Source organism: Schistocerca gregaria, chromosome 4, assembly GCF_023897955.1.
Source record: "Schistocerca gregaria isolate iqSchGreg1 chromosome 4, iqSchGreg1.2, whole genome shotgun sequence".
Lineage (NCBI taxonomy): Eukaryota > Metazoa > Arthropoda > Insecta > Orthoptera > Acrididae > Schistocerca > Schistocerca gregaria.
In genome coordinates, this window is record NC_064923.1 from 766,796,398 (window position 1) to 766,809,155 (window position 12,758).

General features: G+C 43.5%; 1 protein-coding gene across 1 annotated transcript in view; it reads right to left on the minus strand.

Annotated features, from left to right (window-relative positions):
• LOC126267915 (LIM homeobox transcription factor 1-alpha-like) overlaps positions 1-12,758 on the minus strand; it is a 219,188-nt gene that overhangs the window by 56,875 nt on the left and 149,555 nt on the right. The window contains exon 4 of the mRNA XM_049973224.1: positions 5,252-5,387. Within this exon, the coding sequence (XP_049829181.1) occupies positions 5,252-5,387 (136 nt within the window). The remainder of the gene's footprint in view (positions 1-5,251; positions 5,388-12,758) is intronic.

The following is a 12,758-nucleotide window of genomic DNA, read 5'->3' on the forward strand; positions in this document are numbered from 1 at the left end:
TTCATTCAGAGACTACGCCACATTATTGCTACGCATGGTGGATATGTGGAAAATATCGTACTATAGAGTTTCCCAGACCGCAGCGCCATCTGTTGTTGACAATTGTAATTTCGAAAGTTTGTCTGCCTGAAAATGTACTGTTGTCCCAAGCATATTGCAACAAACGGTGTATTTCCATCGCTGCTCGTTTAGTTTGTATTGCCGTTTCAAATATACCGGTCATTTTTGAAACACCCAGTATTATTCTGGTTTTGTGGGTATCTTCTAATAAAGTGTTGCAACCTTTAGTGAAGCGCCAAAGAAACTAGTACAGACATGTGTATTCAAGTAAAGAGATGTGTAAACAGGCAGAATACGGCCTATATAAGGCAAAAGAAACTGGCGCAGTTGTCGCTACTCTACTATCTAGAGAACGATCTTCAAGTCACCATCTTTGGGCCACGGGAGCCAAAACGCATCCCTGAGTTAGCTGTCCAAGAGGCTGACGTTCTCGGTATAGCGATTGTTAAAAATATTGCTGCAAATCTACAGCTCAATTCCATTGAGGATGTGTCATCTGAGCATCTACCAGTTCTCGGACTTCTCGATGGTAGCGGCCTCCGAATACCACCTCAAAGCTCCGGAGGTGTTAACTGGGATATCTTTGCGACACACCTTAAGAATAACGTCCGACCGGCCCAAGCAATCTCTACAGTTCCGGAAATTGACATCCTTGTGGCAACTTTGACAGCTAAAATCCAAAGGGCAACACGACGTGCAGCGATTGACATCTTTCATCATGAGCATCAATTTGAAACATTCCCTCCTCATGTCACTGACATCAAGCATCACTCACAGAAAATGATGGCAGCGATACAGACACCCAGAAGATACACGGATGATGCATAGTATGTCCTGGGAGCTATGCCCCCGAGATAAAGAATGACGGTTAAAGACCTCTGCGAAACAAAGATGGACGAAATGTTCCTCCACACTAGGGAAGAGTGGCAACTTGTCAGGGCAATATGCCAACAGAGACAACCATAGAGATCAATACGCGTCGCCGATGGCCTCATTTACGACTCTCTTGGCCAAGCTGAATTGTAAGCCGACGTATATGAACATCACACGACAGCTCCGCCCCCACAGGATGCAGAGGACGCAAGGGAAGAGGGCCGTATTCAGCAGCGAATCGCCGACTTCCGCCAACTCCCCACACTAAAGAGGCCTGTCCTTAGCACTGCCGCTGAAATTAGAAAACTCATCATGAAGACGAACATCTCTGCGCCTGGCAAGGACTCTGTGACCAAAGCCGATCTTAAGCATCTTCCGTGAAAGGCCATCGTTCTCTTAACTCGAACCATCAACAGCTGATTACTCAATGACTACTTCCTTGCAGAGTGGAAAACGGTGACGATTCCTATTCCGAAAAGAGGAAAAAGCCCGAAGTTTCCAGACAGCTACCGCCTGATTACTCTGTTGCCCACACTCGCCAAAATATTGGAACGGATGCCTCTACAGCGTCTAAAAGGCGATCTGGAAGAAAATAGCATCATCTGCTACGAACAGTTTGGCTTCCAAAACGGTTATCGGTAGAGCTTCAGCTGCTTCGGTTCACAGAGTCCATACAACTCAACCTGAACAGACGGAAGTCGACAGAAGAAGTTTTCCTAGATATCGAAAAGGCATATGATCGGGTGTGGCGTGAGAAGCTTACAGTCAAACTACTTGATCAAACCCGTCTCCCCGACCGTTAAATCAAGCTAATTGATAGCTTTCTGCAGTAGAGGCACCTGTTTAAACAAGCAGATGGAAAGAAATCATCACTGAAAACTGTTTCAGCTGGCATCCCAGAGGGAGCGGTGATTTCACCATGCCTGTTTAGTTTGAATATTAACGACATTCCTACCATTCAACACGTCACCGCCAGTTTGTACGCCGATGACACCGCCTTCCTAACCTCTGAAAGGAACATCGTGTATCTTGTCAACAGGATGCAGCGACAGCTTGTCGTCAGCGAACAATGGGCAAAGAGAATAAAATCACCCTAAACCCTACGAAAACTGCAGCAATACTGTTTACGTAGAAACGGCCGAAGTTGATGACGCGAGTTTCCATCAATGGACAGCCAACACCCTGGACTACTTCCACGAAACACCTGGGAGTGATTATGGAGAATGGGATGAATTTTACCCCACACATTCGAGATAGAAATTTGAATATTATGAAGATGATACGGGCCGTTTTTCAAGAGCAGGAATCTAAATACATCAATGAAATTAAAACTTTATAGAGCAACGGTACAACCCTCTCTGCTATACGGCTCGACGTCTTGGGGAACAACTTGTGACTGTAATGTACACAGTTTGCAACCATTACGAAACAGGCGTTTGAAGTGGAGCCCAGGCCCCCAAGGTGGGCCAGAACGAGAGAAATACAAGAGCTGACTGGAGAAAAATACGTCGTTAAGACCAGGCAACTCGTCTTTTTCACAAATTAGATGAGTATTGGGGAAATTTCCGACAACTTGCGAATGTAGGCCAGGCCTTACCACGACATTATCACAAATGCAAGGTGCCTCGAGCCATTGTTGCACCCCCACAGGACCATCAAAGATAATTCAATCTTCAGTTTGTCGGTATTTTACATTTAAATAGTTACTGTTAGTCACTCGTACGACCACGTAACCAACATCCTCAAAGGACTCAAGGACCCACAGAGAGCCCAAGTTCCTTTGCAAGCGAATACACAATAAAGTGAAATTATTTCACACCTTGCCACTCCAGAAGAAAAAATCGCCAAAGGTGATCACTCTTTGGACACAACATGCTCAAAAAAGAAAAAAAAAACATGGCACAGTTGTTAGATCGGTTACTGCAACTACAATGGCAGGTTATCAAGATTCAAGTGCGTTTGAACGTGGTGTTGTATCGGCGCACGAGCATCTCCGACGTAGCGATGAAGTGCGGATTTTCCCGTACGACCATTTCACGAGTGTACCGTGAATATCAGGAATCCGGTAAAACATCAAATATCCGACATCACTGCGGCTGAAAACATACCCTGCAAGAACGGGACCAATGACCACTGAAGAGAATCGATCAGCGTGGCAGAAGTGCAGCCCTTCCGCAAATTGCTGCAGATTTCAATGCTGGGCCATCAACAAGTGTCAGCGTGCGAACCACTCAACGAAACGTCATCGATTTGGGCTTTCGGAGCCGAAGTAGCAGTCGTGTAACTTTGATGACTGCACGTTACAAAGCTTTACGCCTCGCCTAGACCTGTCAACACCGACATTGGACTGTTGATCACTTGAAACGGGTTACCTGGTCGGACGAGTCTCGTTTCAAATTGTATCGAGTGAGTATGGCGACAATCTCTTGAATCCATGTCAATGGGAGACTGTTCAAGTTGGTGGAGGCTCTGCAATGGTGTGAGGTGCATGTAGTTGGGGTAACATGGGACCCCTGATACGTCTAGATACGAATCTGACTGGTGACACGTACGGAAGCATCCTGTCTGATCGCCTGCATCCATTCACGTCCATTGTGCATTCCGACGGAGTTGGACAATTCCAGCAGGACAATGCGATACCCCACACGTCTAGAATTGTTACAGAGTGGCTCCAGGAACACTGTTCTGAGTTTGATCACTTCCGCTGGCTACCAAAGTCCCGAGGCATGAACGTTAATGAGCATATCTGGGACGTCTTGGAAAATGCTGTTCAGATGAGATCTCTACCCGCTCGTACTCTTACGGAGTTATGGACGGCCGAGCAGGATTCATGGTGTCATTTCCCTCCATAGCTACTTCAGACATTAGGCGCGGGGGCCCTAAACGGTATTGGGCAGGCTTACCAGTTCGGTGTAACCCACCACTTCATACAGTTTAACAGTCAACAGTACAACGTTTATAACCAGAAATAAATAAATAAATAATACTTAATGACATAAAACGGATAAAACTTTTGTCTATCTAGAACATGGCAGACGATGAAGTCCTGCTTTGAATCAGTGCAGCAAACACTAGAAGAGAGGTACGCAAATTGTTGTCATCACACCGAGCGTCTGTAACGGCTTGCAGAGGTCGTGATGTTGAATGTTCAAGAAATGTTCGGGAATGAAACCGGTTGACGTCTTCCCTTTCGTTGTCAGGGGTACGCCGCACGAGACACATAATGCAGCAGGACAGAACATTCACTCACACATCCACACCCACACACCCACACCCACCCACCCAACCTCACACACACACACACACACACACACACACACACACACACACACACTTATTTACAATGAACACATTACTGCACTGAAATTGTGCAGACGTTATATTGTACAAATCAGTTAGTTCTACTGAGAAATTCATCAATAGAGTAGAAGGAGCTGGCCACCAATAAATCCTTTAGGCTTCGCTTAAACTGAATTTCGTTGGTTGTTAAGCCTTTTATGGCTGCTGGCAAGTTATTGAAAATGTGTGTTCCTGAATAATGCACACCTTTTCGTAAAAGACTAAGTGACTTTAAATTCTTGTGAAGATCATACTTATTTCTAGTATTGACTCCATGAATTGAGCTGTTGGTTTGAAAAAGTGATGTATTTTTAATGACAAATTTCATTAAATAATAAATGTATTGGGAAGCAGTAATTAGTGTCCCTAGTTTCCTAAACAGGATTCTGCAAGATGTTCTTGAGTTCACACCACACATAACCCTTACTGCACGTTTTTGTACCCGGAAAACTTTAGCTTTGCTTGGTGAATTACCCCAAAAAATAATCCCATATGATATTATGGAATGAAAGTAAGCATAGATGCCAGTCTTTTCATTTTTATATGCCATATGTCTGACACAATTCGCATTGCAAATAGAGATTTGTTAAGACGCTTCAGCAGTTCTGTGGTGTGCTTTTCCCAATTGAATTTATTATCAGGCTGTAATCCCAAGAATTTAACACTGTCCACTTCTTCTATCTGCTTGTCATCGTATGTTAGGCATATACTCGTGGGAGCCAATGTTATCGACAGTCAATATTAATTACCAACGGTGAGCAAGTCGTTTGACAAGGCAGAGAGCAGGATTCCGTGAAGAGTTTAAGCAGAAACCTCCGTGTCTATTTATAGCGAGACTTGCTAACTATGTGCCAAATGGGCCTTTAATAACGCCACCCCAGCAGCCGGAAGTGCATGCTAGAATCTCCGTGTCGTTACACTGCGTAGGATGGCAAGGCGCCTGGGGCCCAGGCGGCGGCTGCGCCGGTCTGCCACTCACTGTGCCCTTCCTCCTTGATGCGCGCCTTGCTCTTGTCGTCCAGCAGGTCGTCCTCCTTCCCGGAGCCGGGCTTCCCCTCCTGGCGCGCTTTCTTCTGGATCTTCTTCATCTTCGCCCTTTGGTTTTGGAACCACACCTGCGCATAACACGAAACCATACCACATTGACAAAGTACAATCACCTCCTCACGCGTCTCATTAACCCATTAAGTACCAGTGTCCTATTTTGAGCACAGAGCACTTATTTATTTATAAATACACAATAAATTATTAATTTGCATCTATTACTGTCCTACGTCATTTGTTGATGCTTTATATGACAAATGTATGCTTACAGGAAGCTAAAAGCAATAAATCCTACCATTAATTTATTATTGAATGCTAAGGCACACTTTTCGTTATTACAGGTATTTACTTTATCGACAATTTAGTGATATTTGAAATATGTGGCAAAGATCTTTTTGCGATTATGTATAGTCAACAATCTGTGTTTGAAACTATTTGCATTGTTAGCTCTCTTGGAGTTATATTAATTGTTTTCCATTGTTATAAAAATTGGTGTACTCGAAATATGACAGTGGGACTTGGTGTTATCATTTCAGTCATTTGTATTGGTGCACGTTCCAATATGAAAATCTGCTACTGCTGATGTATTTTCTTTTTAGAACGTGGTAATCTTACCAGATTTTGTTCCTGTGGTACGTAACGACCCCTCTTTTGTATATAGATTACAGGATATGAAGTTACTTTGAAATTTACAGTGTATTATGTAAGTATATTTATGAATATGTTACCCATTAGTAAATAATACAGTTCCAGATGGACAGTTTATCCGGGGCAAGCCTATTACATTTGGCTATAAGTTGTGGTCTCTTTGTGGAGCAAGTGGCTACTATTTCAAGAAGATACTGCAAGGGATGACCTATCATTGGGATAAAGAACAGTCCTAAACATGTTGGACTGCATTGAAAAACCCGAGAATCATTGTGTGTACTTTGACAGTTGCTTCACTGGTAGCGATCTTCTGATTCATCTCAGAAATTTTGGTTTTCGAGCAACTGTGAGTGTCAGAGAGAATCGAGTCGGTGATTGTCCATTACTGAGCAGCAACGAACTGAAAAAGTCAGTTCGAGGAAACTACCAGTTCGACAGGAATGGTGAAGTCTTATTTGTTCGATGGCACGACAACAGAGGCGTTACAATTGATACAAATTTTGGCCATGTTGAACCTTTGGGAGCAGATACGCGGTACAGTAGACAAGCTAGTAAGAAGACACAAGTGCAACAACGTGCCATTTTGAAGTCGTATAACGCGTACATGGGAGGTGTTGACCACCATGACTGGTTGGATGGAAAATATGCGACGGTAATTAGAGGGAAAAAATGGTACTGGATCCTATTACACGTTTGCTGGAAATGGCCCTCTAATACATGGGAAAAATGCACAGGATTTACTGGCTTTCAGACGTGCTGTTACAGTTAAATACCTGAAATGAGTCACTGGAATTCCGAATATTGGACGTCCAATGGAATACCCATCAAGTCAGTTGAGAGTGATAATAGACATCAGGTTTGATGGAATTGGTCATATGATTGACAAAAGAAGCAAGCAAAGAAGATGTGTAAGAGCTAAATGCAATGGGAAACCAAAAACATATTGTGTTAAATGCCGTGTAACACTGTGTGTGAAGTGGATTGTACCATTTCACAACAAATAAATAGTTGAGGCTAGAATACAGTTTAGTATGCTATACGATACTCTTAGATCCCAGTGTCCTATTTTGAGGACGGCCATTATATCAGCATATATAAATATTCTTTGGCTATTTTTGTACTTATTGTGGTTCATACACTATCTACATTATAATTAAGGAATAAAAAATTCAATTTAAAAAAAATTAATTTGGGACTTAATGGGTTAGTGTACAGTCACTACAGACAAGACAATATTTTCACTTTAAAGTTGTCTGTTTTCGGATAAACTATGAAAGTTTAATTCAATAGACTTCGAGAAAAGTTTTCGCAATGTTGACGGCACTGTATTCTTTGAAATTCTAAAGGTGTCAAGAACAGGTACAGGGATCAAAAAGTTGTCTACAACTTGTACAGAAATCAGAGTCGTAGGACATTAGAGGGAATTAACTCAGAAGGGAGTTGTAGCCTGTCCCCAGAGTTATTCAGTTTGTATATTGAGTAAGTTCTGACAGAAATAGAGGAGTCCTTGTGAAAGGAAATTAAATTTTAGAGACAGTAAATACATGGGTCACACCAGGTGAATACTTGAAACCATATACAAAGAGTACTGACACGTAAGTTACTGGAAGTACAAGACACTTACACCAACACCAACATAAAATTGCCACCACAGATGCAGACACGGAAATCGTAAGGACAACAACAAAAAACAACTTCTTCCCCTACAAGAAAAGTACAAGATTCATAAAACAATAACAGAAAGAAAACAACCCGTAAATAGTCAGATCAACCTGGTATGACACACACATTTTAAACAATCATAGGCCTTAATATAATATTAATTATCGACACATGACAACACTCCTACATATGTGACCCACTCAACACCAGCCCCACACCCCGCCTCTCAGCTACCATTAATATTATTTAATCCCAGCTGCTTTCCTTACAATCATTGCCCCCCCCCCCCCCATACCCTAAACTCGAACACCTCTCACGTCTCTCCCTCTCCCTCTTCCATCTCTGCTGAACATGTTACACACACACACACACACACACACACACACACACACACACACACAAACACACAAACACACACACACAAACTAAAAGAACTGCATTGACATGTTGGCAACATTCTCAACCTACTCAGAAAACAAATAAATAAGCAAAACACTGTGACGAGTACAGAACACGTGAATCCGCAGTAGTAGTTATCTAGTGAAATTGTACAAAACTTACATCAAGTCGTAGAAACACCAATGCAGCAAAAGAAAAGTAGGTACAGAAAAGCCGGAAAACTGTGAAAAGTAAATGTGAAAACAAGTCTCTTTTGAGCTCATTCTTCACTAAAAACAAAGCAAAAACCAGTGGTTTGCAGAATAAACAAACAAGAGACAATAACCACCGAGAATATGCCTATTTTACATAGAAATACGGTTTTTAATCTGTAAGTACCGAAATGTAGAGACAAATTGTGTATCGATGTTTCCACACTGTCTAAGGTGGCAGCTTAAATGAATGTTAAGAAGTGGAGTGTCAGAACTGAACCACAGAAAAAGCTTTATAAAAGAAAACGAAACGCATCTGGTGAAAAACACCCTTTATTTGCAATAACTTTAAGAAGGAAAACCTAATAATAATTTAAATCTTCGAGATTTTCAAGTGGACATGTCAGAAATGGCAAAGAACTTGGAAGAACAGTTGAATGGAATGGATAGCGCCTAGAGAGCCAAAAAGGTGAACAGAAAAAAGTAAACCATTGGTAATGGAATGCTTTTCTCTGACACTGGGACATGAGACACTGAAGGCGATAAATAAATTTAGTTGTTTAGACAACTGAGGATCGTGAAATCATATGACGACGACGATGGTGATCATTTTTAGGCATGGGCAATAACTAGCAAGATAATCAGCGCCCTTGCTTGAATTAAACACAGACGAGTGTGGTAAAATTTATTAAAACTAACAATAAATTGAAAAACCGAGCTGTACCTGCACCAAAAATTGAGAAGATAACTCTTATTCGAAATTTGTTCGTTGACTGTGAATTTTTTGACATCAGCTGTATTACGTGCTACCCATAAGTTAATATTATTTTCCTTTTTTTATTTTTATTTTTTTAATAAGAAGAAATATATAGGGGAAAACATACGATTGGTTCCTACATTATGTGTGCTCATCACCAAAATAACAAACAATTAAGATCAAATGGGCCGACATCCTGGCGAAATATAACGAACCCTGTCCATTGGAGAAGAACAAGACTTTTTTTGTTTTTGAAGACAGAGTGTGTAAGAGATCCACGTCAATTTACAATAATCATCAGTAGCAAACAACATAGAAATGGAAGTAAGAACACCCTCGCGGCGAAACAAACAACAAAATGGCATATGGATGCCGCCAACATGTGCGTCGAGGCACTCAGAACTCCAAGTCAAGCTGGCATGTTCTGAGCACTTCTTCTCGTAGAATATTCCGTTTTTCTACTACAATGCTCCGAGTCTGGTATTACACATGTACATTGAAATCACCTTTTCATACCCGGGACACGTCAGCTGTGGGGCGGTGGGGACGGGGATTTAATCCATGGAAGCACTACCCAAAAATTTAGCATAGTATTGACTGTATCTCGGATTGCGCGAGAGAAAGGTAAAGCGACCTTGAAGGAGCGTCAAATCATCAAGAACGCTCTTATATTCTTCATGAAAGAAGTAAGAGTTCGATAGGACTTTTATCCAGTTCACTGCGTTGGTCTTCGTACCTGGAAAGTAGGTCTCATCCGGTAGTAGGCGTGACTTTAGGGCATGGAGAGCCATAAGTACAAGAAAGGAAACCTTTTTCTGAATCAGCTGCGGCATGTATGCAGAACATCCACACATCAGTCAATCCTGTGTCAACCGAGTGACACTGGGGAAGAATCAGAGAATCTGTCATGTTAATGGCATGTAATCGAGGTTGTCTCACGTATTCCCATTAACAACCAGATCCAGGTTGCACGAGTGTGTGGGAGAAGACGTGGTGCACGGAACACCAGACCACAGGCTATGCATGCGTAGGATGTCAGCTTTGCATCATATTCCTGGCATGATTTCTCGTCATTAGGCGATAGGTGTCACGTGGCTTAGGGTTCCTAGTACAGGGCAAGTCTAACTGTATTCAATGAAGAAGGTCCTTATGTGTCAGATGGATGCAGAAATATGCGCTGCTCCAACGAGAGTCACTTGGGAGGGTGCGGCCAGTTCATCAGTCAGGGTTCCTGTTAATCCCGTTTAGTGGCAGGTCCATGATTTAACCATCATACTTACATAAAATGTCGTAATAGAGTTTGATGATAAGATTCACACTTACAAAGTAGCCAAACGTTGAGTGCAATGTGTCTGCTGTTGCTTTTGGCATAGGTAAAATCATTGCCAGGTGGGGTAGTCGCTACGCCACATGAGTGTTGTACCATGTCTGACACTCATGGAGGTCTCCACGAACGTTCTTGTGGATCAACTGAAGGAAACATTTAAAATGCCGTTCGCTGTGCGTCCCTTATGAAGGTGATTCACGAACATTTGACCTTGTCCAGTAATAGCAGTGGGGCCATACCACCTGCTGAAAGACCTCTACCAACGACCATAGCACCAGACTCCATCAAAGTCACACAGCTTCCTTCAGCAGTCCCATATGGGTTGATCCATTCTAGCGCGTGTCCCATTTCCTTACGAAATTTGTGGTAAGGTCTTAAGGGACGAAACTGCGGAGGTCATCGGTCCCTGAGCGTACACATTACTTAATCTAACTTGAAATAACTTGGGCTAAGGACAACACACACACCCATGCCCGAGGGAGGACTCGAACCTGACGGGGGGAGCCACTCGGGTCGTGACAAGACGCCTGAGACCGCGCGGCTATCCCGCCCGGCGTCACATTTCATCCGATATCGAACCAAGAACACCAGGTCATCTATGTATGCACGACAGATGAAAGCATGACCCTTCACTGTGATCCCAGGCAACCGGCTCTGTAAACCTTGAAACAGTGGCTCAAGGGTGATGTCGTAAGGAAGGATCGATAGCAGACATCCCTGGCAGATGGACTGCGTGATAGTAAAAGACCCTGATGCACAGTCATTGACCAGCACCTGTGACACGACACCTCCCAGGAGTCACAAGACTTGTATAAACCTGAGGTGGAAGGCCATCCGTTGCAGCACTGTCTCTAGAAAGTCATGACTTGATCTGCCAGAGGCGTTGTCTAAGTTCACCATCACTATGACAATGCGGATGTGGTAGGTCGCTGCCAGGACTATTATGTTGTGATAATCGCCGAGACCCGTCTAATGTTACTGTCACCACTAAAGCATGTTTGAGATGAGGGAGGACCCACCATAGGCGGCCAGCAAGAATCTATGTAAAAATCTTTAAGTCATAATTTAACATCATCGACATCTGATAACGTCCAACTCCCAATCCCCAGACAGCTTGGGAGCTACAGTAAGCATACCTTCTACGACTCCACGCTGGTGGGGAAGGGCAGGGTTCATCTGTTCTTGATAAATCTTAGTCCAGCGTGAATTGATGATCGTGTAATACATGTTAAAACTCCAGCAGAAAGCCGTCAGAGTCTGTGGATTTGTTTGCCATCAGCTGTAACCATCGTCCAATGCTGTGGTGACCTGGTCCTCCGCCACATAGTACTGTTTGTATTGGTCCACAAAGGCGCTTGTGATATCATTCTGGGACATCAATCAACCACTATCTGGCATGTTGAGAGCACGGACCAGAGTTCTCTGCCGAGCGAGGTGGCGCAGTGGTTAGCACACCGGACTCGCATTCGGGAGGACGACGGTTTAATCCCGTCTCCGGCCATCCTGATTTAGGTTTTCCGTGATTTCCCTAAATCGTTTCAGGCAAATGCCGGGATGGTTCCTTTGAAAGGGCACGGCCGATTTCCTTCCCAATCCTTCCCTAACCCGAGCTTTCGCTCCGTCTCTAATGACCTCGTTGTCGACGGGACGTTAAACACTAACCACCACCACCACCAGAGTTCTCTGACACCGCTTCTCCTCTCAGAATATACAATGTGTGAATGAGGATTCTCCTGGTACCCAATCTTGACATCTTGCACGTATCATTGTTCCCTCAAGGTGGCGACACATGATCGAAATTCGCCTTAATCTGTTTAATTTCAACCAGTCTTTGAACAGAAGAGCAATGGCCTGAAAGCTCTTGGAGAATTGTGAAATAATACTCCGTGGGATTTCGGTTATCACTGCATTTTTTTTTTTGCTACCGTCGTTCATCATCAACTGACAGCAAGCAGGCGTGGCGCAGTCAAGCCAACATCGGAGCGTTGAATAATACGCTGGCAGGTGGGCGTCTGAAGCAGTGGTTCCAAGTTGACTCTATGAGCTGTCTGCAATCTGGGTCATGGAGTTGGTCGACATTCAGCTTCCATCTACCCACATCTTCTGATGATGGAGGGCAAGAGTGCAGGTGTAGGCGATACGACCGGAGAGGGCTGAAGGCCACAATTCAGCAACAAGTGTGGCAGTAACAAGTCCTTTGGAAACACAGACACAGTCAAGACGACTCACCGAATGGCTGGTGACATGCATATATGCAGGCCAGTCAATACGCATGCATTCCCTAGTAAGAGGCAAGGTACGGTTCGTGTACTTTTAGCTTCCTGGCGTTTGGTAAAATGGGGGTGTTGGTCCTCCTGTGACAAGACACGATTGAAGTCACCTTGAAGAATAGTGCGGTGCTAACAGTACCACGAATAAAGAGACGACCTCTTCTGAACATGATCAGGATCATTCACGT